Below are 21,850 nucleotides of genomic sequence, written 5' to 3' on the forward strand. Positions count from 1 at the left end.
CAAAAGATGAGGGTGTTAACCATATGCCTTGTTCCTCCTCGATTGCAGTTCAAGACAGTCGATTGAAAATTCCTCTTTGTTGTTTTACTAAAGTAACTATTAGGTTTTAAGGATAAGTTGGTGAACTGATTACTGTCAGTATGTGGAATTTACATCCTTTAATCAAGACAGATGAGAGAGAGAGAGAGAGAGAGAGAGAGAGAGAGAGAGAGAGAGAGAGAGAGAGAGAGAGAGATACCTGTTGTGTTTTAAGAATTGGAGACATTTCATAGTAGGCCTCAAGGAGAATCATAGTTTGGTTATTTAAGGCACACTTGTGTTTTTTAAACCAAAACAGATAACATGAGAACTTTAGGCAGCAAGCAATGAGAAGACCATGTGGTTGTTAGATTCAACGAAAGGTTGTGGCTGCGTTTATTTGTTTAGGAAAAAAAAATGGAGAAAATTAATGAAAGTTTTTGTTGATATGAAATCCAATTAAGATTAATTAGTCTGCACATGCACGGAATTTAAAAACAATAGAGAAAACAGGAAAGTCTCTGTAAAATTATGATAAAGTCAGGTTTAACCGCAGTGGTGTACTTTCTGTGAGATAAATTTATCGGTATTGTTGTGTGTCTTGTTATTGTTTTATATTTATTCGAATCGTATTATATCAAGTATATTCATGGTAGATATTTAAGTCACATGCCCAGGAATGGTAGGTAAAACGAAGGCTGAAGAATAATGGGTATTACGATGCTCACTTTTTATTGTTTTTATTTACATGTGCCATAGCTTTGCTTTTCATGGTAATGCAGGTACTGTGATAGTGAGAAAATATAATACATTAGTTTCATAATTATTATTAACATAACTTACCCTCACGTGTTTGTAAGAAAGGTGTGCCTGAGTCCATTATCAGTTGAAAGTTAAGACGTATCCAAATTTATTGGGGTTCTTTGAGGCGTCGTACTGAGTGAGTTGGAAGTTTTGTGGACTGTGTCTTTGTGAAGAAGGAGCAGAATACTGTGAGGGGGAAGATGGTCGTGGTGAACCACTAGATGACGATGAAGAGAATGTTCCAACTTGAGATGATGCTGAAGAAGCAAATGCTGCTGCAGGGGAAGAAGATGGTGAGCCAACTGATCCTGTGTGAGATGGAGAGGAAGAAGAAGAAGATGGTCGAGATGGGCGAGGTCCCCTTGAAGAAGAAACCTCCTGAGGTTCGAAACCAATTCCCTGTCCAGCACGGAAGCGAACAGTGCGTCGGGTTCCATCATCATCTACGACAGTGTAAGTTCCGCTAACATTTCCGTCAGCATCTGCAGTCTCTGATCTTGAATACTGTTCAGAGTCAAAGGCAAAGTTATAGGAAGCATCAGCATTGGAATTAGCTAATGGATCAATGAAAGGGACTTCTCGTACAGGTGTAATCCTACCTGTAGGCTGACCAGAAGGTGCTCCAGGGACAATAGGACCTTTTGGAATGTGGGATCCCTCAGCAATGAATCCAGTGTCAGAACCAGCTTGGTACTGTATCTGTCGTCGTTGACCATCATCAGCAACAAATGCAAAATCTCCATCAACATTGTTACTGGTGTCACCTGCTTCATTCCTTGAGTGGCTGGATGTTTCATATGCAAAAGCATAACTTCCATCTGGCCTTAGTTCACTGCGAGTATTAGCTTCTTCGAAACGTGGACGAGTTGAGGAAGAGGGACGAGTACCAGAAGAATATGTTTGAGAACCAGCAGAAATAGATGGACTGGCAGAACCGTGAAGAGAAGGTGATGGGGCACGGTAAGTTGATGGACGTGAGGCACCATGGAAGGCAGAGGACTGGGAGGAGGCAGGTGTGTTTGAAGATGGGGCAGTTGGTAGATGATCTCCAGATGCAGTGAATCCTCTATCAGCTCCAGCTTGATAGTCAACCCTTCTTCTGACACCATCATCAGCAACAAAAGAAAACTGTCCTTGTACATTAAGGTTAGCGTCAGCAGACTCTGAGCGAGAATGGTCACCAGCATCGAAGGAGAAAGAGTAAGAGCCATCATTACTAGCTGAACTTTGTGAAGAAGCAGCACCACTGTGTGAAGAGGAAAAGGTTCCACTTGCACTCTTAACTGCAACAAGAGAAGAGGAAGATGGCGTAGAACCTGCAGCAGATGGCCTGTAAGTAGGGGAGGAGGAGGAGGAGGAGGAGGAGAGAGTTGAGTGAGATCCTAAGGATCCTGTAGGTGTGCTACTTGAGGGGAATCTGGTACCTGAGGAAGATTGTCGTGTAGCTGCTGGAGTCGATGGAGAAGATTGAGGAGTTTTAGGTGACAGTGGAAGGTCATTACCTTCTACAACGAAGCCAGTACCACGACCTGCAGTGTAAGAATATGTTCTTGTGATTCCATCATCGTCTGTGTAAGAGTAAGATCCTCGGACATTTCCAGTGGCATCACTTTGCTCTGATCTTGTTTGTCCTTCTCCAGCAAACTGGAAACCATAAGAAGCATCAGCATTTGGGTTAGCGAGAGGATCAACGAAGGTGGACGAGCCCTTGCAGCAGCATGTGGGCTGCATGAAAGTCAGGATGTGGTTGTGGGAGGTGAGATCCTGATGGGACAAAACCACCCTCACCAGCTGTGTATTGAAGATTTACAGAATTGCCATCAGGATCAACATAGCCAAACTTTCCATCTTGTTGTCCAACCCTTGTAGACTTGGCACTCTCAAAGGCTCCTTCACCAGTATCATGGCCATACTTATAAGTACCATCTCTATGAAGGACAAAATACTGGGAACGCCTTCCAGTTCCTACTTGAGGTATGTTGTAGGCCCCATCAGGTCCAGGCAAACTTAGAGTGCTAACTGTCAAGACAGACAACACAACCTGCAAATAATAAAATTTCCTATTATTATTTGGAAAATGGACCTTTGTGTGCTGTCTGTAAGATTACCCTTTATCTTAAACAGAATGTTCGAAAATTATTAGAAAAGAGAAATTGCAGTATATATTATAATGACATCAACTTTATGCTTTGAATTTTGATATGAGCGTAAAGATTTGGTGTCATGTTTTTGCAGAAATTATTTTAGTGTAAAGTGACTGGGACAGGCATGGTTGCAGAAATTAACCTAAAACATTCTAAGGCTTGTTTTTATATAAAAGATGACCGGAAATGAGTTAGGTAGGAAGAGAGACAAAGAGTTAATTTTGTTTACATTAGATGATTATCTGACTTTAAGAGAAGCAGGTTCAGAGCTCCAGTTATTTTGATTGAGGAGTGAATGGAGGTTCCTCCTTACATTTGACCTAAATAAGAGCTTGTAGGTGATAGTGGAAGGACTTAGAATAATGACTGTCTAAGGATGAGTTGGAGGGGAAATAAGGAGGCAAGTAGAGTGGTTTGTTTTGGAGATTGGAGTCAAATGTTATATAATTAGGCTGGAGAAGGAAGAAGGCCGATTTGTGGGCATGTTGGAGATGCTTTCACCTTCATAGAATCAGGAAGTGTCTGGAAAGTCCTTTGACAAGTCTATTAATGCTTGTGAGGTGTAAGTTAAATGTTTCGAGTGAAAGTGCTTAAGATTATCAAGTGAGAGCGAGTTGCATAAAAAGGTAAAGGAATCAGCCCCATCACATGATTTCGTGGTTACATGTCCACTCTCAAATGCTCGAGTTTCTGTACACAGGATGAATTTTGATGCTTATCCTTGTGCCGGTAAATAGGAGCCATAAGTGTAACTGAGTTCGTAAACGTCTTAAGAAAAGGTAATATATATGAAAACATAGTAAGGGTGTCATAGAAGGTGAAGGAAGGAAGCTTATGCATATGCTTTTCATACGAAAAACAGGAGAAGAAAAATCCTGTAGGGCGATAAAAGGGACACATAAATGGCCTTATTTCCTTCGTGAATGTGGGCATAAGAATGAGAGAGAGAGAGAGAGAGAGAGAGAGAGAGAGAGAGAGAGAGAGAGAGCTGGATATACAGGAAGGTACTCCTCTCAACACATCGCTGAGTGCTACAGTATTACCAAGCTAATCCAGGAGGCCATTGTGGAGATGGCTGGGAGGGTGGATTTCCTTCAGGCGACGCCGATGGCCCACGAGTGAGTGAGCTGCCTTTGCAAGAGATGAGGCCCTTTTATACCCAGAGGAGGCTGTGAAACGGAATGAGAGTAGGAGAGTGGACGGGGTTGGGTGGGGGTGGGTGGTGAGCAAGTTTTTTTGGGAGGACGGGTAGGGGGTAGAAGGACAGAAATCAGGGCATCAGCCAGTACCTTCATTGCCAGATCTGAATTCGTGGTCTGTAAAGAGCTGTGCCTGTGATCGCCCTTGGGAGAACCAGATCCTGTGCTTCACATTCCGTTGTTTCTCTTCCGTTGTTCATTTGATTTATGAAGTTTTAAATGAGATTTCCTGAGTGCGATTATTTCCCTCGTTCTTTATCATAATGATCCTTTGTTATCATTAGCTCAGTAATATTATTATTTAGCCACACTTGTAATGAATTTAATGTAAACGATTCAAGTGTTTCTTCTGATGTTTGCACCTAAGGAAATTCTGTAGAGAGGAATGGAAGTGTTCCATATGTAGTGTTAAAAGTGAAGCATTCCAGGTCTTAGAGCCACGGGGAAAGAGTTGCAGCTTTTAGAACTGGAATCAGTGTCTTCCATTCTTCAGAATCGGAATAAAAGGTTTCCAGTCTTAATCTACCATCAGAGTGTTCCCGTCTTAAAATAAGAGTTTGAATTGAGGGTTGGGGGAATATTCGTTAGTTCTGTTTCATCTCATGACATGTTAGAATTTGTTATTCTGTTTTCATTTTGTTCTTTGTAACTGATCGGATAATAATGAATGAATCTCCTTAGGTTTTGTCAATCACGTGTCTTAAAAAATCAGTCTGTTTTTAAGATTTGGAAATTTAACGGTCTCTGTATTTATATTGAATGTAAAATGCATTTTTGCAATTGTGAATAAGTTTCAGTTATTTGTTTTAATGAAGCAGCAAGTTGTATATTAGCGCTCTCTCTCTCTCTCTCTCTCTCTCTCTCTCTCTCTCTCTCTCTCTCTCTCTCTCTCTCTCTCTCTCTCTCTCCAGACACACGCAAGCTTAATGTGTCTTATAGTAGAGGATGAAAAACCACAACAGCCAATATAGTCTTGTTGGATCGAAGATGTCCCATTTTTTCGTTCGAATTGATTTTATCATTGTCCGATCAGCTGATCGCCATCTCTGAGGTCATGAAATTGCAGGAGTAGATAAATGTACAGAAGGTAGATCGCTGCAGTCATGAAATTGTGGAGGCTATGTGGTTCTGGGAGTACATCTCTTTGTATGCGACTTATAATTTTACTTAGACATTCCATTTGTAGTTTTTATAGTTCAGTTTTATTGTTAGTTTTATTTTCTATTTATTTTTTTAAGGTTTTTCACCTCTCTGAGTTCTTTTATTTACTGTTCTTATTTTTAAGATTTATTTATGCCATATATATATATATATATATATATATATATATATATATATATATATATATATATATATATATATATATATATATATATATATATATATATATATATATATATATATATATATATATATATATATATATATATATTAGTTCTCTGCCAGTATGAGTCCAGTTTTTGCAGTTGCTTTTATCATGAGTAGTTTTAACACGGGATAAATTTTTATTAACCAGTTAATCAGTTCATGATATTAATATATATATATATATATATATATATATATATATATATATATATATATATATATATATATATATATATATATATATATATATATATATATATATATATATATATATATATATAGTATATATATATATATATATATATATATATACGTGTGTGTATGTATAACATACAAATTGTAATATGTGCTTTCACTTAAAAGTCGTATCCTTAGAGAAGTTGGCACCAGAATTTGTTAAACTTTCGAAACTCGGAAAAGTTTTTCATTAGGTGAGGCATTGAGCCCATGCCTTCTTCCACCTTGGTTGCGACGCAACACAGTCGATTAACTACCCGGTACATAATTTACTGCATTGTTATGAGTTTCTTCTGCATTGTTTTAGTTTCCAGATCCATGGTGTTTTTATTTCGAGATTCTTGTAAGAGGCATTCAAGAGCTATATGTTAAACCAACTCTTTGAAACATTTAAGACAAAACAATTCGCCTTCACTGATCGTGTACCTCTTGTGTATTACCTTTTTGCATCCCAAATTGACTTCAGCTTCATTCATAGACGATAGAATGCTGTGAGAAATTCGCAAGCGTGTAGGTGAGTGGACAATTCAGTTACCGCCCATGGTGTGCATGTAACTTTGCTGGCTGAGTTCGTTAGGATGGTTGTTATTGTACCTCTTCCGAATGAACGACCATCTGACTGATATCCGGTGACAGGTTCGGCATTTTAATCAAGAACTCTTGCTTGACTTCGTTCTAAAAAAAAAAAAAGAAGTATGGGGGTTAGTGCCGTCAGTGCACCTCGTGGGGTGCACTGCAGGCATTACTTAAGGTTCTTTGCAGTGTTCCTTCGGCCCCTAGCTGCAACCCCTTTCGTTCCTCTTACCATACTGCCTTTTATTTTTCTCTTTTTTCCATCATACTTTCCACCCTCTCCTAACAATTTATTCATAGTGCAACTGCTTTGAGGTTTTCCTCCTGTTACACATTTTAAACCTTTTACTGTCGATTTCCGTTTCAGCACGTAATGACCTCATAGGCCCCAGTGCTTGGCCTTTGGCCTAAATTCTACATTAATTCAATTCAGTTCAGTTAAAAATAGACCAGTGCAGATAACCATTCTCTACTGAATCTTGACCTTTTTTTCTTTTTATTTTATTGAAGAAATAGCCAGAGGCTTGAGCATAAAATGTAAGGCAAATACAGTTGGGTTTTACTTTCAGAATGAGTCCGAGGTGATATTAGTACATCATTTGATTTCGAGAGAATGCTGTTTATAACAGATCAATTTTTATTCTGCCGTTAAAAGGGGCCAAAAAGTATCTTCAGTTGAGAATCACTGGTTGTGGCACTATTTTCAGTTAATCACTAACCTCACTGTGCCAAGACTAATAAAAAATAATAACTGATGAAAAACAGTGGGACTCGTTTGATTTTGATTGGCGTACATACAAGTGAGCGTAAAGTTAAGTATACCTTACAGTAGTTTTACGAGACCACTGAGCTGATTAACAGCTCTCCTAGGGCTGGCCCGAAGGAGTAGACTTATTTTATTTGGCTAAGAACCAATTGGTTACTTAGCAACAGGACCTACAGCTTATTGTGGAATCCGAACCACATTATAGCGAGAAATGAATTTCTATCACCAGAAATAAATTCCTCTAACTCTTCATCAGCCGGCTGGGGAATTGAACTCCGGCCCATCGAGTGACAGTCTGCAGCTCTACCGACTCGCCCAACAAAGAGCTACAAGTGAGCATAACTATATAGAAAAGATAAGACAGTAATAGTGCAGGTCTTTGATTGTGACCCTTTGTATCTCTCACTAGACTCCAGATGTTTTGTGCAAAAGTCTTAGCAATGGTTTTTGGGATGAGGTTGTAAGATGCATGACCTTTTTTATGTAGAGTAACTAAACATTGAGGTTCGATCATGAAACTTGATTAGTGTATTGACATACAGCAGGGAGGGTGGAAAATGTGTGAAACATTTACATGAAAAGTTGTGACTTCTCCAGAAAATAGAAACAAATCGCCTAGTGATTTGATTTCAAACTTTGATATCATCAAGTTGCCCTAAGTGGGTAATTGATATTATTGTAGAGGAGAATGAAATAAATTGGTTTTGAAAGCAGCATAAGTAAAATACTTAAGAAATCTTCAAATTTTTTATTGCCATTTTATTTGCGAAACATACACTTCATACATCATCTAAGGTAGTAATAAGAAGAGAAAATATTATACAATAGATTGTGACCATCAGAAATGGATGAGCTGCATTAGTTCCATTCTGACCAAGATAATTATGACTCAGGTCACCAGTTATGAGTTGTGACCATTATTAGAAGGTCAAGACATATCCAAATTTATTTAGGGTCTTCGATGCATCATATTGTGTAAGCTTGAAGTTATCAGAACTATGTTGTTGTGAAGAAGAGCCAGGATATCCTGAAAGTGAAGTCGATGATGAGAAGGTTCCTGCCTGTGAAGAAGCTGATGAAGAGGAAAATACAGAAAGGTAGTGGATGCTGAGCCAGCTAATCCTCTGTGAGATGAAGATTAGGCATATGATCTAGATGGAGCAGGTCCCTTTAAGGAAGACACCTCATCAGCTTCAAAACCAATGCCTTCTCCTGCACGGAAACGAATAGTGCGTCGGGTTCCATCATCATCTACTACAGTGTAAGTTCCCCTAACATTTCCATCAGCATCTGCAGTCTCTGATCGTGAATACTGTTCAGAGTCAAAGGCAAAGTTATAGGAGGCATCAGCATTGGAATTAGCTAATGGGTCAATGAATGGGACTTCTCGCACAGGAGTAATCCTTCCTGTAGGCTGACCTGATGGTGCTCCTGGTACAATGGGACCCTTTGGAATGTGGGATCCTTCAGCAATGAATCCAGTGTCAGAACCAGCTTGATATTGGATCTTTCGCCGTTGACCATCATCAGCGACAAATGCAAAATCTCCATCAACATTGTTGTTGGTGTCACCAGCCTCCTTCCTTGAGTGGCTGGATGTTTCATATGCAAAAGCATAACTTCCATCTGATCTCAGTTCACTGCGAGTATTAGCTTGTTCGAAACGTGGATGAGATGAGGAAGAGTATGTTTGAGAAGCAGCAGAAGGAGATGGAAGCTGGCTAGAGAAGATGGTGCTGGCAGAACCGTGAAGAGAAGGTGATGGGGCCTGGTAAGTTGATGAACCTGAGCTACCATGGAAGCCAGTGGTGACAGGTGTGTTTGAAGATGGAGGAGATGGTAGATGATCTCCAGATGCAGTGAATCCTCTGTTAGCTCCAGCTTGATAGTCAACCCTTCTTCTGACACCATCATCAGCAACAAAAGAAAACTGTCCCTGTACATTAAGGTTAGCGTCAGCAGATTCTGAGCGAGAATGGTCACCAGCATCGAAGGAGAAAGAGTAAGAGCCATCATTACTAGCTGAACTTTGTGAAGAAGAAGCCCCTCTTTGTGAAGAGGAAAAGGTTCCACTTGCACTCTTAACTGCAAGAACAGAAGAAGATGGCGTAGAACCTACAGCAGTAGTTCTGCTACTTGAGGGGAATCTGATACCTGAGGAAGATTGTCGTGTAGCTGCTGGAGTAGAAGGAGAGGATTGAGGAGTTTTAGGTGACAGTGGAAGGTCATTACCTTCTACAACGAAGCCAGTACCACGACCTGCAGTGTAAGAGTAGGTTCTTGTTATTCCATCATCGTCTGTGTAAGAGTAAGATCCTCGGACATTTCCAGTGGCATCACTTTGCTCTGATCTTGTTTGTCCTTCTCCAGCAAACTGGAAACCATAAGAAGCATCAGCATTTGGGTTAGCGAGAGGATCAACGAAAGGTGGACGAGCCCTTGCAGCAGCATGGGCTGCATGGAAGTCAGGATGTGGTTGTGGAAGGTGAGATCCTGATGGGACAAAACCACCCTCACCAGCTGTGTATTGAAGATTGACAGGATTGCCATCAGGATCAACATAGCCAAACCTTCCATCTTGCTGTCCACCCCTTGTAGACTTGGCACTCTCAAAGGCTCCTTCACCAGTATCGTGGCCATATTTATAAGTACCATCTCTATGACGGACAAAATACTGGGAACGCCTTCCAGTTCCTACTTGAGGTATGTTGTAGGCTCCATCTGGTTCGGGCAAACTCAGAGTGCTAACTGCCACAGCAGACAACACTGCCTGAAAAGTTGAGTAAAATATACGAAGGTGAAAGGAAATGGTTTAGAATATAAGCATAAAAAATTTTTATTTATTCATCTATTTCTCCTTAAAAAATTGAAGATTAAGTCCTTTATGATTGCAAATAAAAATATTATTAAATGATGAGCACAGATGAAATATATATATATATATATATATATATATATATATATATATATATATATATATATATATATATATATATATATATATATATATATATATATATATATATATATATATATATATATATATATATATATATATATATATATATATATATGTGTGTGTGTGTGTGTGTGTGTGTGTGTGTATACGTATGCATGTTTTGATATGGTTTAGTCATGTGGAGAGAATAGAGAACGATTGATTGGTGAAAATAATGTACTATTTGGAAGCTTGAGGAGTAAGTATGAAAGACAGGTCATGAAAGTGGTGGATAAATGTAGTGAAAGAAGTGTATATATTGGAAAGGAAGAATCTGAACACCCAGGAGTAACAAGAGTGTGTGTGCAAAGTGGAGTTGAGTGTTGCAGCGTGTGTACTCGACGTGATCTTGACTTGTCCTCTGTGTAGGTGTACGGTGCGGCTAATATTTTGGAGGGTTTTGGTACGTGAGGTTCATTTCATTCACGATCCGGCTTTTAATGTTTGATTCCGGCAGTTTAATTTTGACGCCTTTTTTCCGGGAACCTCCCGTATTACGGTTAATGTTGAATATATATATATATATATATATATATATATATATATATATATATATATATATATATATATATATATATATAATTAAAGCAAATAAATATTCCACATAATATGACTGCAACTTCTAGTAGCAGTATATTTCCTCCAGTCTCTCTCTCTCTCTCTCTCTCTCTCTCTCTCTCTCTCTCTCTCTCTCTATATCTATATATATATATATATATATATATATATATATATATATATATATATATATGTATGTATATAGAGAGAGAGAGAGAGAGAGAGAGAGAGAGAGAGAGAGAGAGAGAGAGAGAGAGCCTTTTTTAGATCCCAACACATCGTTGAGTGCTATTACCAATCTAAGCCAGGAGGCCATTGTGGAGATGGCTGGGAGGGTGGGTTTCCTTCAGGCGACGCCGATGGCCCTCAAGTGAGTGAGCTGGCGTTACAAGAGATGAGGCCCTTTTATACTCACACTAAGCAAGTCCAGGACTCAGACTCAGACTGAAGAAGCGTAAGGTTGGACGAGGGGGGGAAGGGTCGGGTGGGCGGGAGAGGGCGAAGTCATGACGGCTTTCTTTCTTGATCAGGATCTGTGTGTCCTGTCATGCCCTGGAAGTAGTTGTAGTAATTGGGAAGAAGGTTGTCCTTGTAAAGAACGAGATACCTTGCTTCTCTGTTCTGTTCTGTGGTCCATAAATTCATGTGACTCCTGTAGAAATTTCAGATGACTACTTGGTAAATTTATGAGGTTTTGGTTAGAACTTTATCTCTTATGACTCCATCTTATGCGCTTTTCACAGGGCCACTTAGGCTGCAGGATTGTTGTCTGACAGATGGATGCTGAGACTGAAGGACCGTGGCAACAAAGTTTTGTTTCGAACGTTTCATCTTGATGTAACAGCTGGCTGCAAAAGACGGAACATTTCTTGATGTTAAGGCATTAGTTTGCGCTTTGATTTTCTGTTATTGGAAAGTGATCATATTAAGGAAATTTGGTTTGATCCATTTGATTGCGTAGGCTTTGCTGTTTGGGGAAGAAAGTAACGCTGGCAATGTATTTATTGTCTTCTTCTTCTTCTTCTTCTTCTTCTTCTTCTTCTTCTTCTTCTTCTTCTTCTTCTTCTTCTTCTTATCTACACCTTTTCTTTGAAAAAAATTGTCAAGGGAAATCAATTTTAAATTGATTAAAAATCAGTGGTATACAATCAGCAGTAGCAAGAAGGAAGAAAGAAATAAAATGGAAGTGAGCAGGTACTGTGCAATTACTACGCTGATTAATCTGCACTGACTAAATTATGAGTTCCTTGTTACGTTCGCATCACCAAAAATCTGACTATGTAATATTTCATACTGGTTTAATGAATTTTAAAGGGATCCGAATCGGGAATTCTGAACGGCTCCATGCGTTCATCTCTCAAAGTCATTTGCACATCTGATGCTTTTGTTTTCTTTTGATTTCGTCTGTGTGCCTTGTGCTGCAACTCTCTTTATGCAGTTTCTTTCAGTTTCTTTCAAGAAACTGCATTCATGTTCCCTATTTTATTTTGGGTCACAGTTATTTTGCTTTGCTGGAGAAGACAAACCCACACAGCAATAGCAGGAAAACCAGGGTGCAAAAAACTTACAGGTCTGATACCCAAACTGGAAGAACGGGAGAAATGCTTTGTTATGTCAGCAATGATACCGTTGTGCCATGGAACAGTATATCGTAGAATTAGTGCTCACAACAACTAGAAATTTTGCTGCAATACCTACTTGCCCACAGACTTGAGGCTTACTGATACTGCAGGTGCACTATTTTGATGGCTAATTATGGTAATGTAGATTAAAATTCCCCCAACGAAACCCTAAAATTGAATTTCAGAGGCACTTTAAATTCCAGGCAGAACATGGCGTTTCCAAGAACTGAGTTTGAACCATAATATCTGAAAAAATTAACAGTGCATTAAGGAAGTTCAAATTCATGGGAATGCATAATCTTAAGAATATTAATTATCCTGATTCCAGACATAATGTTGCTGCTGGTGCTACCACTGTTATTCACTTATCAGTTATGAAGTTACTTGCAGGGTCTGTTCTTTTGAGCAAAGGACAAAAATTGCTGTCTTTGGTCTTTACAATTTGTCGGTGCTGTGGAACTCGTGTTCTTTGGATATCAGGATTCAAGATTTTTTTTGAACCACTAAACCCACTTCTTTCTGCTCATTTGACGTTAAGAGCCTGCTATTGCTTCCTCTAGAGTTAAGTGCCTCTCCTCCACGTTTATTGCTGTCTTTTTCTGATTTTTTCTTTGGGTCTCGACCATTTCCACATCACTTTGCTCCGAATGAGGCTGTCCTTCTCCAGCAAACGGGAAGGCATAAGAAGCATCAGCATTTGGGTTAGCCAGAGGATCAACAAAAGGTGGACGAGCCCTTGCAGCAGCATGGGCTGCATGGAAGTCAGGATGTGGTTGTGGGAGATGAGGTCCAGTTGGGACAAAACCAGCCTCACCACCTGTGTATTGGAGTTTCACAGAATGGCCGTCAGGGTCAACATAGCCAAACCTTCCTATTTGTTGACCAACCTTAGTTGACTTGGTACTCTCAAAGGCTCCCTTTCCAGCGTCATAACCATACATGTGAGTTCCATCCTCATAAAGGACAAAGTATTGAGAACGCATTTCGGTTCCCACTTGAGGTATGTTATAAGCTCCATCTGGTGCAGGAAAACTTAGGATGCTAACTGCTAGAGCTGAGAGCACTGCCTGCAAGAGATTGGTCAGAGTCTGCATTGTGCTCCACTCATAAACTGTAAAATACTGCGGGCTGTCTCGAAGTAAATGAAAATGGCAATAATTCCATGGTATAATGATAGTTTCATGAAGGCCTTATGGAAGAAGTCGTGTTTTTCATTCACGCAATTATTATCACGTTGGATAATCAGATATGTTACTTAACATATTTTCAGTTATCGAAATCTTGTAATTTTAACTGCTTGATTATTACTTTCTGGCATTGAATGCATTTATACCTTTGTGTAAGATTTAGCTCACATAAATTTCAAAGATTTTATATATTTATTATATTTATTAAATCTTATCATATTCATATATATATTCATATTATATATATATTTATATTTATGTTTTTGAGTAAATGAAGAGTAATAAAATGGATAGTATTAATATATATAAACTTTTTTATTGTTTTTATTTATAAATATAAATAAAAATTTATATATATATGTTTATATATATTGCATATATGTATATATGTGATATATATATATATATATATTAGTTTCTATAATATATTATTAATATAACTATATATATCTGAAATATATTGTTTGCATCTGTGAAAGCTTTTTCACTGCATGTCCATTATCATTTATCTACAGATTAGATTTAAAACACCTCATATTCCACAGACGACAGAGCATCTAAACCAGAATAAAAGGTTTATGAGAGATTTATAAGGCTTCCTGTTTTTCAAAATAATGAAGATGGTCATGTCAACTTTTTACTTCATTTCCAAAGTGATCATATTTGTCTGAATGAAAGGTCCTTTTCAGGATAAAATAAGGAGAATAGAATGTAAAATAAAGAACTATAGATGATGGAGAGAGAAGAATCTCAACTTATCTTGTCAGGGGTGTTAAGATGGTGAGCCAACTGATCCATTTTGAGGATCGGAGAGGAAGAAGGCTCAGTAATATTTATTATGGATCTGATGTTACTACACCAGTGATTTGAATTTGGTGAAGAAAATTCTTTATCACTCAAAGTCTGTAGATTCTTGGTATAATTCTGCCATTCCCAAGGCACGCTCACAATTTTAGTTTATTATGAAAAACAGGGAAGTGCAATATCACTCAACATTCATCGCAATTATTATTTTAAAATAAAACTCATCCTCAATGATGACTAGCAACTATTGATTATGAGCAAATACCATCTACAGGTCAGCATGGCTCTGCTAGATTCCATAAATGCTTTATTTGAAGTAGTGTCATTACTCTGAAACAGAATCACCATTCTGATTCCATTCTGGTGGTTTTTAGTAGGTTTGTGTTCAACAAGGTTTTTTGTGATTTAAAGAGTTTTAAGGTTCTGGGACTGAAATAGTTTTACAGAGCATGAATATGAGCATGGAAGGGACGTTTCCCATGGAAAAATCATTTTCCAAAGAAAATTGGAATATTACCCACTCCCTCTGTTGTTCCTCAGGTTTCACTGTGACTTGTTGCCTCTTGTATCGGACTATCGACACCAATTTGTTTTGTGACACCTCCATCCTATGGATCTTCAATAATATGTGGCTATATTATTCCCTGCTGGTGATCTTTCCATCATCTGCTGGGTCTTCCCCTCTGGTCCTTTACCTTTCACCTTTTCTTCCATAAATAATTGTGGTCATCTATCATCCTGCCTATATGGAGCATATCATGCCTGTGGCTGCCTTAGAAATTAAAAGAAATTTATGGTCATTGGGTATTTTGTGATGTCTTTGGACTTATAACTAAGAATTCTTCTTCTTCTCAGTTTAATACTTAGGATTTATAACAGGAATAGTTATGAATAGAAAATGCTTATGATTTTTAACAGGAATAGTTATGAATAAAAAATGCCTATGAATCTGCATATTTTATTGTTATTTTTGATTTGCAATAACTATACTTCTAATGTTATCATAGGTGCTGTAATTGTAAGAAAATATGTTACAGTAGATTGTATAAATGGCATGGCAACTTGAAGTTGACTAGAAAAAGGCCAGATTTGTTTTACATGTTAAGATATGTAGAAATTCATTTGAAACAAAAATGCAACTCAAATTGCCATTTGAGAGAAGATATATTTAGGTCTTCTTAATTGAAAGTGAGAACATAGCCAAACTTATTTGGGTTCTTTGAAGCATCATACTGAGTGAGTCTGAAATTTTCCAAAGCAGATGGATGGGAAGAGGGAGCAGAGTATACTATAGCAGAAGGTGATGTTGCACTGTGAGATGAAGATGTTGCTGTCGAGGAAGACACAGATGAGGAGAATTTTCCTGACTGAGACGTTGCTGAGGAAGAGGTTGATTGAGTGATTTAGTAGATGGAGCAGGTCCTTTCGAGGAGGAAACTTCATTTGTTTCAAAACCAATTCCTTGTCCAGCACGGAAGTGAACTGTTCGTCGTGTTCCATCATCATCTACTACAGTGTAAGTTCCATCGGACATTTCCATCAGCATCTGCAGTCTCTGATCTTGAATACTGTTCAGAGTCAAAGGCAAACCATAAGAGGCATCAGCATTGGAATTAGCTAGTGGATCAATGAATGGGACTTCTCGCACAGGTGTAATCCTTCCTGTGGGCTGACCTGAAGGTGCACCAGGGACAATGGGACCTTGGAATGTGGGATCCTCATGCAAAATCCAGTGTCAGAACCAGCTTGATATTGGATCTGTAAAGTCGTTGACCATCATCAGCAACAAAGCCAAAACTCTCCATCAACATTGTTGGTGTCACCTTTAACTTCCTTCCTTGAATGACTGGATGTTTCATATCAAAAGCATAACTTCCATCTGATCTCAACTGGCTGACAAAATATTAGCTTCTTGGAAATGTGGAGTTGAGGAAGAGGAGGGTCGAAGAGCAGAAGGAGATGGTTGTTGGCAAAGAAGATGTGGTACTGGCAGAGCCTGAGAAGAAGCAGATGGGGCAGCGTAAGTTAATACACCTGTTTTTCCTTGGGAGGCAGGTGTTTGACTGTGATAGGTGTGGTTGAAGATGGGGCACTTGGAAGATGATCTCCAGATGCAGTGAATCCTGTATTAGGTCCAGCTCGATAATTAACCCTTCTTCTGACGCCATCATCAGCAACAAAAGAAAACTGTCCCTGTACATTAAAGGTTAGCATCAGCAGATTCTGAACGGGAATGGTCACCAGCATTGAAAGAGAAAGATTAAGAGCCATCATTGTTAGATGAGGTTTGTGAAGGGAAGATGTTCCAGTTGAACCACCAATTCAAACAGCGAAGAAAGATGGTGAAGGAGATGCAGCAGGTGATGTGTATTAGTTTTAGTGACTGAGGGTGAGGTAACCATTGAAGATCCTGAGAATGTCACTCTGCCGTGCCACTAGAGAGGGAATTCTGCTTGTTTGAGGAGGAACGTCGAGTAGCTGCTGGAGTAGAGCCAGAAGATTGAGGAGTCTTAGGTGAGAGTGGAAGGTCATTGCCTTCTATCAACAAGCCAGTATCACGACCTGCAGTGTAAGAGAGAGGTTCAAGTGATTCCATCATCGTCTGTGTAAGAGTAAGATCCTCGGACATTTCCAGCGGCATCACTTTGCTCTGATCTTGTTTGTCCTTCTTCAGCAAACTGGAAACCGTAGAGAAGATCAGCATTTGGGTAAGCACCAGGATCAACAAAGGTGGACGAGCCCTTGCAGCAGCATGGGCTGCATGGAGATCAGGATGTGGTTGTGGGATTGAGCTCCAGTTGGGACAAAACCAGCCTCACCAGCTGTGTATTGGAGATTCACAGAATGGCCTTTGTCAGCCAGGTCAACATAGCCAAACCTTCCTTTTTGTTGGAATTGTCTTGTTAGACTTGGCACTCTCAAAGGCTCCCTTTCCAGTGTCATGACCATACTTGTGAGTTCCATCTCTATGAAGGACAAAGTATTGAGAACGCCTTCCTGTTCCAACCTGAGGTATGTTATAAGCTCCATCTGGTGCAACAGAACTGAGCCTGCTAACTGCCAGAGCAGCCAACACTGCCTGTAAATGAGATCACTATCAGAGTTTATTTTGTGCTTCACTTTAAACTGTTAATGTGGTGTCTGTCACTAGTGAAAATCTCTTAAAAGGTCTATTATGTTTGTAAAGTCATACAGTTAAAGAAGTTGCTAATCAAAGATAATATTTAAATTATTTTCTTTTATTGATCGTTTTGTGTAAAAGTTATGAAGTTATGTCTCAAGAACGTCTCTATTTCCCAAAGATTTATTTTCTTATGCTTATATTTTTCCCAATTAAAATCTTTAGTGCAATTTCCCAAAGATCAATTCTTATAAATGCCCAAAAGATTTACCAGTGTTCTTATATTTCCCATGAAATTTTGAGAGATTTGGAATGGAAGGAGAGAGAGAGAAAGAGTAACCATTGACAGTCATTTAACCATTAACTTTGTGAATATTCCTTACATTAATAAAACATAACTAAAAATTTTACATACATGTTTATCACATTACAAACTGTGGAGATGTAAATATGGGATGTGTGTGTGTCTGTGACTGTGTAACTCTGAGTCTTTTTCACATGGCATCAACTGCCTCATCTATCTGAAGAGTAAATTTATCACACAATGAATGGTGCTGCAATTTATTGAAATAATCTTAGTGGCATGAGTCTTAAACGGAGAAACAAATGACAGTTAAGTATTGGTGGAGAGGATACAAAATAAATCTCTACAGATTTATTTTGTAAATATGCCAGATCTGATCCTGTGGTTTTGTTTCTCCATTTCCAACAGGTTATCAAAAACCTTAAGCCTTTTCAAAATGGGCATCCCGGAAACACCGTATTCCGTTGTTCCTATTGCCGTTTTTACTTGATGGCCAAAGTGATATTATTTGTTGCTGAAAGTGTCTTTGAGCAAACGAAGTTCTTTTGAGGATAAACTGGACGGTCGATTTATTAGCGAATAACATGAAGAATCATTAGAGAGAAGAGTAGAGAGTTTCATGAGAAACGATTGCCAACATATCCTCGTCAAGTGATATGTTCCAAAGTAATCCAAGAGGCCATTCTGAGGATGGCCAGGAGGATCTCTGAACAAAGGTTGTCCTTCAAGCGATGCTGATGGCCCCAGTGTTGAGTGAGTGGATGCCGTTGAAGCCTTCGGATGCTTTTATAGCCAGAGGAGTCCCTGGAAGGGCATGAGGGCAACAGCTGTTTTTGGGAAGGGAGGTGGCTTTTCACCTGCCCAATGATCAGATGCCCAGATCCCCAAGAACTGGAATGGCCAGTAAATTAGATCACGCAGATCTTCCATGATGATACCTTTCTTCTCGTTTGAAATATTTGTGATGGATGAGGCTTGAAATTGAATCATGAGAGAGAAGAGACAGGTGTTTGCTAGAGAGATTGTTTTTTTCGTCTGATTTTTATTGTGATAAAGTCGGCCTCTTTGGTGTTTGTGTCTCAGCCCAGATATTAATTGGTAGTTTACTCTGTTTGAATTTTAGTGGGAAAAGGAGACCTTTTATGCCTTAAATTATGTTCATTCTCAGTGAAGAGATTTCACTTCACTCCACAAATGTATGTTTACATATAAGTATGTGTGTGTATGTGCAATTAAAGTAGAGTTTGTACAAAATCTAGGTGCATCTTTGACTATTTGTATGATATAAAATTCTTTCATTGAGATGGTAATTAAAGTGGCAATAGATGGATTTGGGATGAGAGTTACCATTGATTTCAAAGAAGATTAAATGGAGCTCAAGTGTTTCTTTCTCTCTGTTGGAAACGATTAATACTACTGTATAGTTGAAGGATGAAAATCCACTGGACCTAGATGAATAGTTGCGATCCAGAGACAGAGAAAAGTCCGTAAAGGATCATGGAATAAAAGGTTTGTATGATAGAACTGTGAATATGGCCGAAACAAGTATGTGTTTCCTCCATGGCTATTTGATATTGATGGATAGATGCAAGTGTAGGTAAAAGATATTTGATGCAATATGAAAGTTTTGAGATAAGGTATTGAGTCTGATGGAATGTTGACTGGCATTTGTTTCCGTATTATATAGTACTGCAGTGACAGAAGTGAAGAGCAGCTGGCAAAACTATGAAAGGTTTTAATTTATTATTAAGAGGATCAAGTTGAGGCTAAATGGGAATAAAAGAAAGGTTAAACCAAATGGAAACCAGGAGATGGAGTTCGAACGTTGATTACATTGAAGAACAAAGCAGTTCAATTGTCTATGTATTTGGGAGCAGGAGACAATAAGTGACTTACAGAATAGGCGAATAAGTGGAGATACTAAGGTAGTCAGTGTTTGAACATCTCAAGTAATTGACTGCTTCTTCTTTGTGGAAGGGAAATTTAGATGTTGAATTCTCTCTCTCTCTCTCTCTCTCAATCTCTCTCTCTCTCTCTCTCTCTCTTAAATTTATCTCTCTGTCTCAAGTTTGCATCGTATGATTGATATACGTGCTGGCGAAGTCCTTGTGTGGAAACAATTTTGATATACTGTGTTTAATTGGATGGAAGGAACAATTAGCTGCATAACATGACCCTCAGGGAAGGTGTTCTGTGGACGGGCAGGATTTGTCCCCAAAAAACTTGCCGAGTTTCTCTCGATTTTCTTTTTCTTTAGTATTTCCTCCTCTTGTTGTTTGCATAAGATCAAAATATGATTATTAGTGCATGTGGCATTGTGTCTGCTATAGATTTGCTGATGTTGCAAAGCATGTTGCAAACATATGTTGCTATGAATGAAAATATATGTTATATTGTTAATGGTAACAGGCATTTCAGTCAGTTGGTAACAGTGTGGATGTAATAATTAAGTAGGTCCGTGTCATGTAGAAAATGACACAGCATTTATGTGTCAGAAATGAATAATTAAAAGCATAATTTGTCAGTTATGCAGTTTGTGCATAAAATGTAATTTGACTTTTCCCCCTCAAAGAAATTTTAAGCAACAAGTTTCTTGAATAAGATCAGCTGTATTGATATTTGGGAAAGGGCTGGCTTCTGCGGCCATTGTGACATAATTGTACTTCAGTTCTGTTGAGAATGGGCGTTCATACAATGTAAGAAGACAATAATGATAAATATTCTTGAAAATCTTTTTTTAACTCATTCGACTTTGTTTCAGTGATGTCCATATTGCATTCGAATTTCTGTGCTTGTTCACTGTGGTGTTTGCCCTATCGCAGAAAGAACAAGAATTCTGAAAAAAGTTTTTCCCTAGAATGAGGTTCTGTTTAGGAGAAACCATTCCAGTCAGTGACGGAGAATAATGAAAATTGTTCATTCTCTGTGAACATAAAGTTTGTTGTGATTTTATTGTGACTGGAAGATCCTTGTTGCTTCTGTCCAAAATGATTGTCGTCATGACTGAATGTTGGCCAGCCCGTTAGAATGTTTCGTTTGCTGTCAGGTGTTGTACCATATCGAGTGTCTTGTCAACAGGAATTGTTCCGCTTTGGGCTGTGTCCTTTGTTGTTCGTCGATAACGAAAACCGACGAAATGACTCAGGAATTTAGTAGGTATTTAGCAGCTGACTTGTATAAAATTGATAAAGAATGGATTGCATCATTTTTCCTGTTAACATGGAGAGGCGTGTTTGCCAGTATCTGTGCACTGGTCCAGATTTCTTTTATGCCACCAGTGACTGTACAGTAGACTTAATTTTCCGCTAGAAAATGATTGAAGTGAGCTGAAATGTTGTTGACTAAGATTAAACTGTAGCATTATTAATTTATACTGCAATTTGGATGAACATGTGGGTAAGTTTATCAGATGGTTATCAGACCTCTATGACACGGGAGGAATTTGCAGCCCATATAAAATATAATTGTAATAAAAAACATAATTGTAATCAAATATGCATTTAAACATGGCAGTGTGACATATACAGTATATGATATTGAATGAATTTATCAGCTGTTCTCATATGCAGCTGTTTAGTGTTTATTGAGACTGAATGAACTCAAGAGGTAATCATGATTAAAAGTTATTAATGTGTATTTGCATTGCTTATGGAGGTTCCTTTCTTATTTGATTTTGAAGAGGAAGATTAAGGAAACATATGATTATAGGAAATGTTACTGCTCGTTTCTGTAGAGCAATAAAGAATTGGATGACAGTGACGAGAGAGAGAGAGAGAGAGAGAGAGAGAGAGAGAGAGAGAGAGAGAGAGAGAGAGAGAGAGATTGGAACAGCTAGGGTTATTGATACTAGAAAAATGTTACGGTATTTGTCAACATAATCGTGAGATTATTTCAAGTATTTTATTTTTAGATGTAAATAATCCTTGATTCGGGTTCATGTAGGGTTATGTTGCTAGTTCCACGCCCACCTTTCTTGACCCCATCACAGCTGGGTTGGCTCAGTATTCCGGGAGAGATCTACGGACCTAACAACTGTGAGCTGTGTCAAGTTGCTGTAACTGGCTAGTAAATGAAAGAAGAAATTCCAGCATGTGAGCAGGTTTGAACACGCAGCAGAGATGCTGTGAGTTACATTTACAGCACTTCA

General features: G+C 38.5%; 3 protein-coding genes and 1 pseudogene across 13 annotated transcripts in view; 1 reads left to right on the top strand and 3 right to left on the bottom strand.

Annotated features, from left to right (window-relative positions):
• LOC136845024 (longitudinals lacking protein, isoforms H/M/V-like) overlaps nt 1-21,850 on the top strand; it is a 345,912-nt gene that overhangs the window by 199,450 nt on the left and 124,612 nt on the right. The gene's annotated exons all lie outside the window — the stretch shown is intronic.
• On the bottom strand, nt 734-4,085 carry LOC136845020 (sericin 1-like). The gene is given in 4 exon segments (XM_067114699.1): nt 734-2,516; nt 2,519-2,543; nt 2,546-2,863; nt 4,010-4,085. Coding segments are annotated over 4 exon segments (1,980 nt in total). The 5' UTR covers nt 4,031-4,085; the 3' UTR covers nt 734-900.
• On the bottom strand, nt 8,119-10,981 carry LOC136844630 (secreted protein C-like). Its single transcript, XM_067113909.1, has 3 exons — nt 10,961-10,981; nt 9,264-9,879; nt 8,119-9,155 (listed from the first exon to the last, which is right to left on the bottom strand). Exons 1-3 carry the CDS (start codon nt 10,979-10,981, stop codon nt 8,248-8,250), a joined length of 1,545 nt encoding a protein of 514 aa, XP_066970010.1. The 3' UTR covers nt 8,119-8,247.
• On the bottom strand, nt 16,698-21,686 carry LOC136844555 (uncharacterized; annotated as a pseudogene).

The sequence above is a fragment of the Macrobrachium rosenbergii genome, chromosome 13, assembly GCF_040412425.1.
Source record: "Macrobrachium rosenbergii isolate ZJJX-2024 chromosome 13, ASM4041242v1, whole genome shotgun sequence".
NCBI lineage: Eukaryota > Metazoa > Arthropoda > Malacostraca > Decapoda > Palaemonidae > Macrobrachium > Macrobrachium rosenbergii.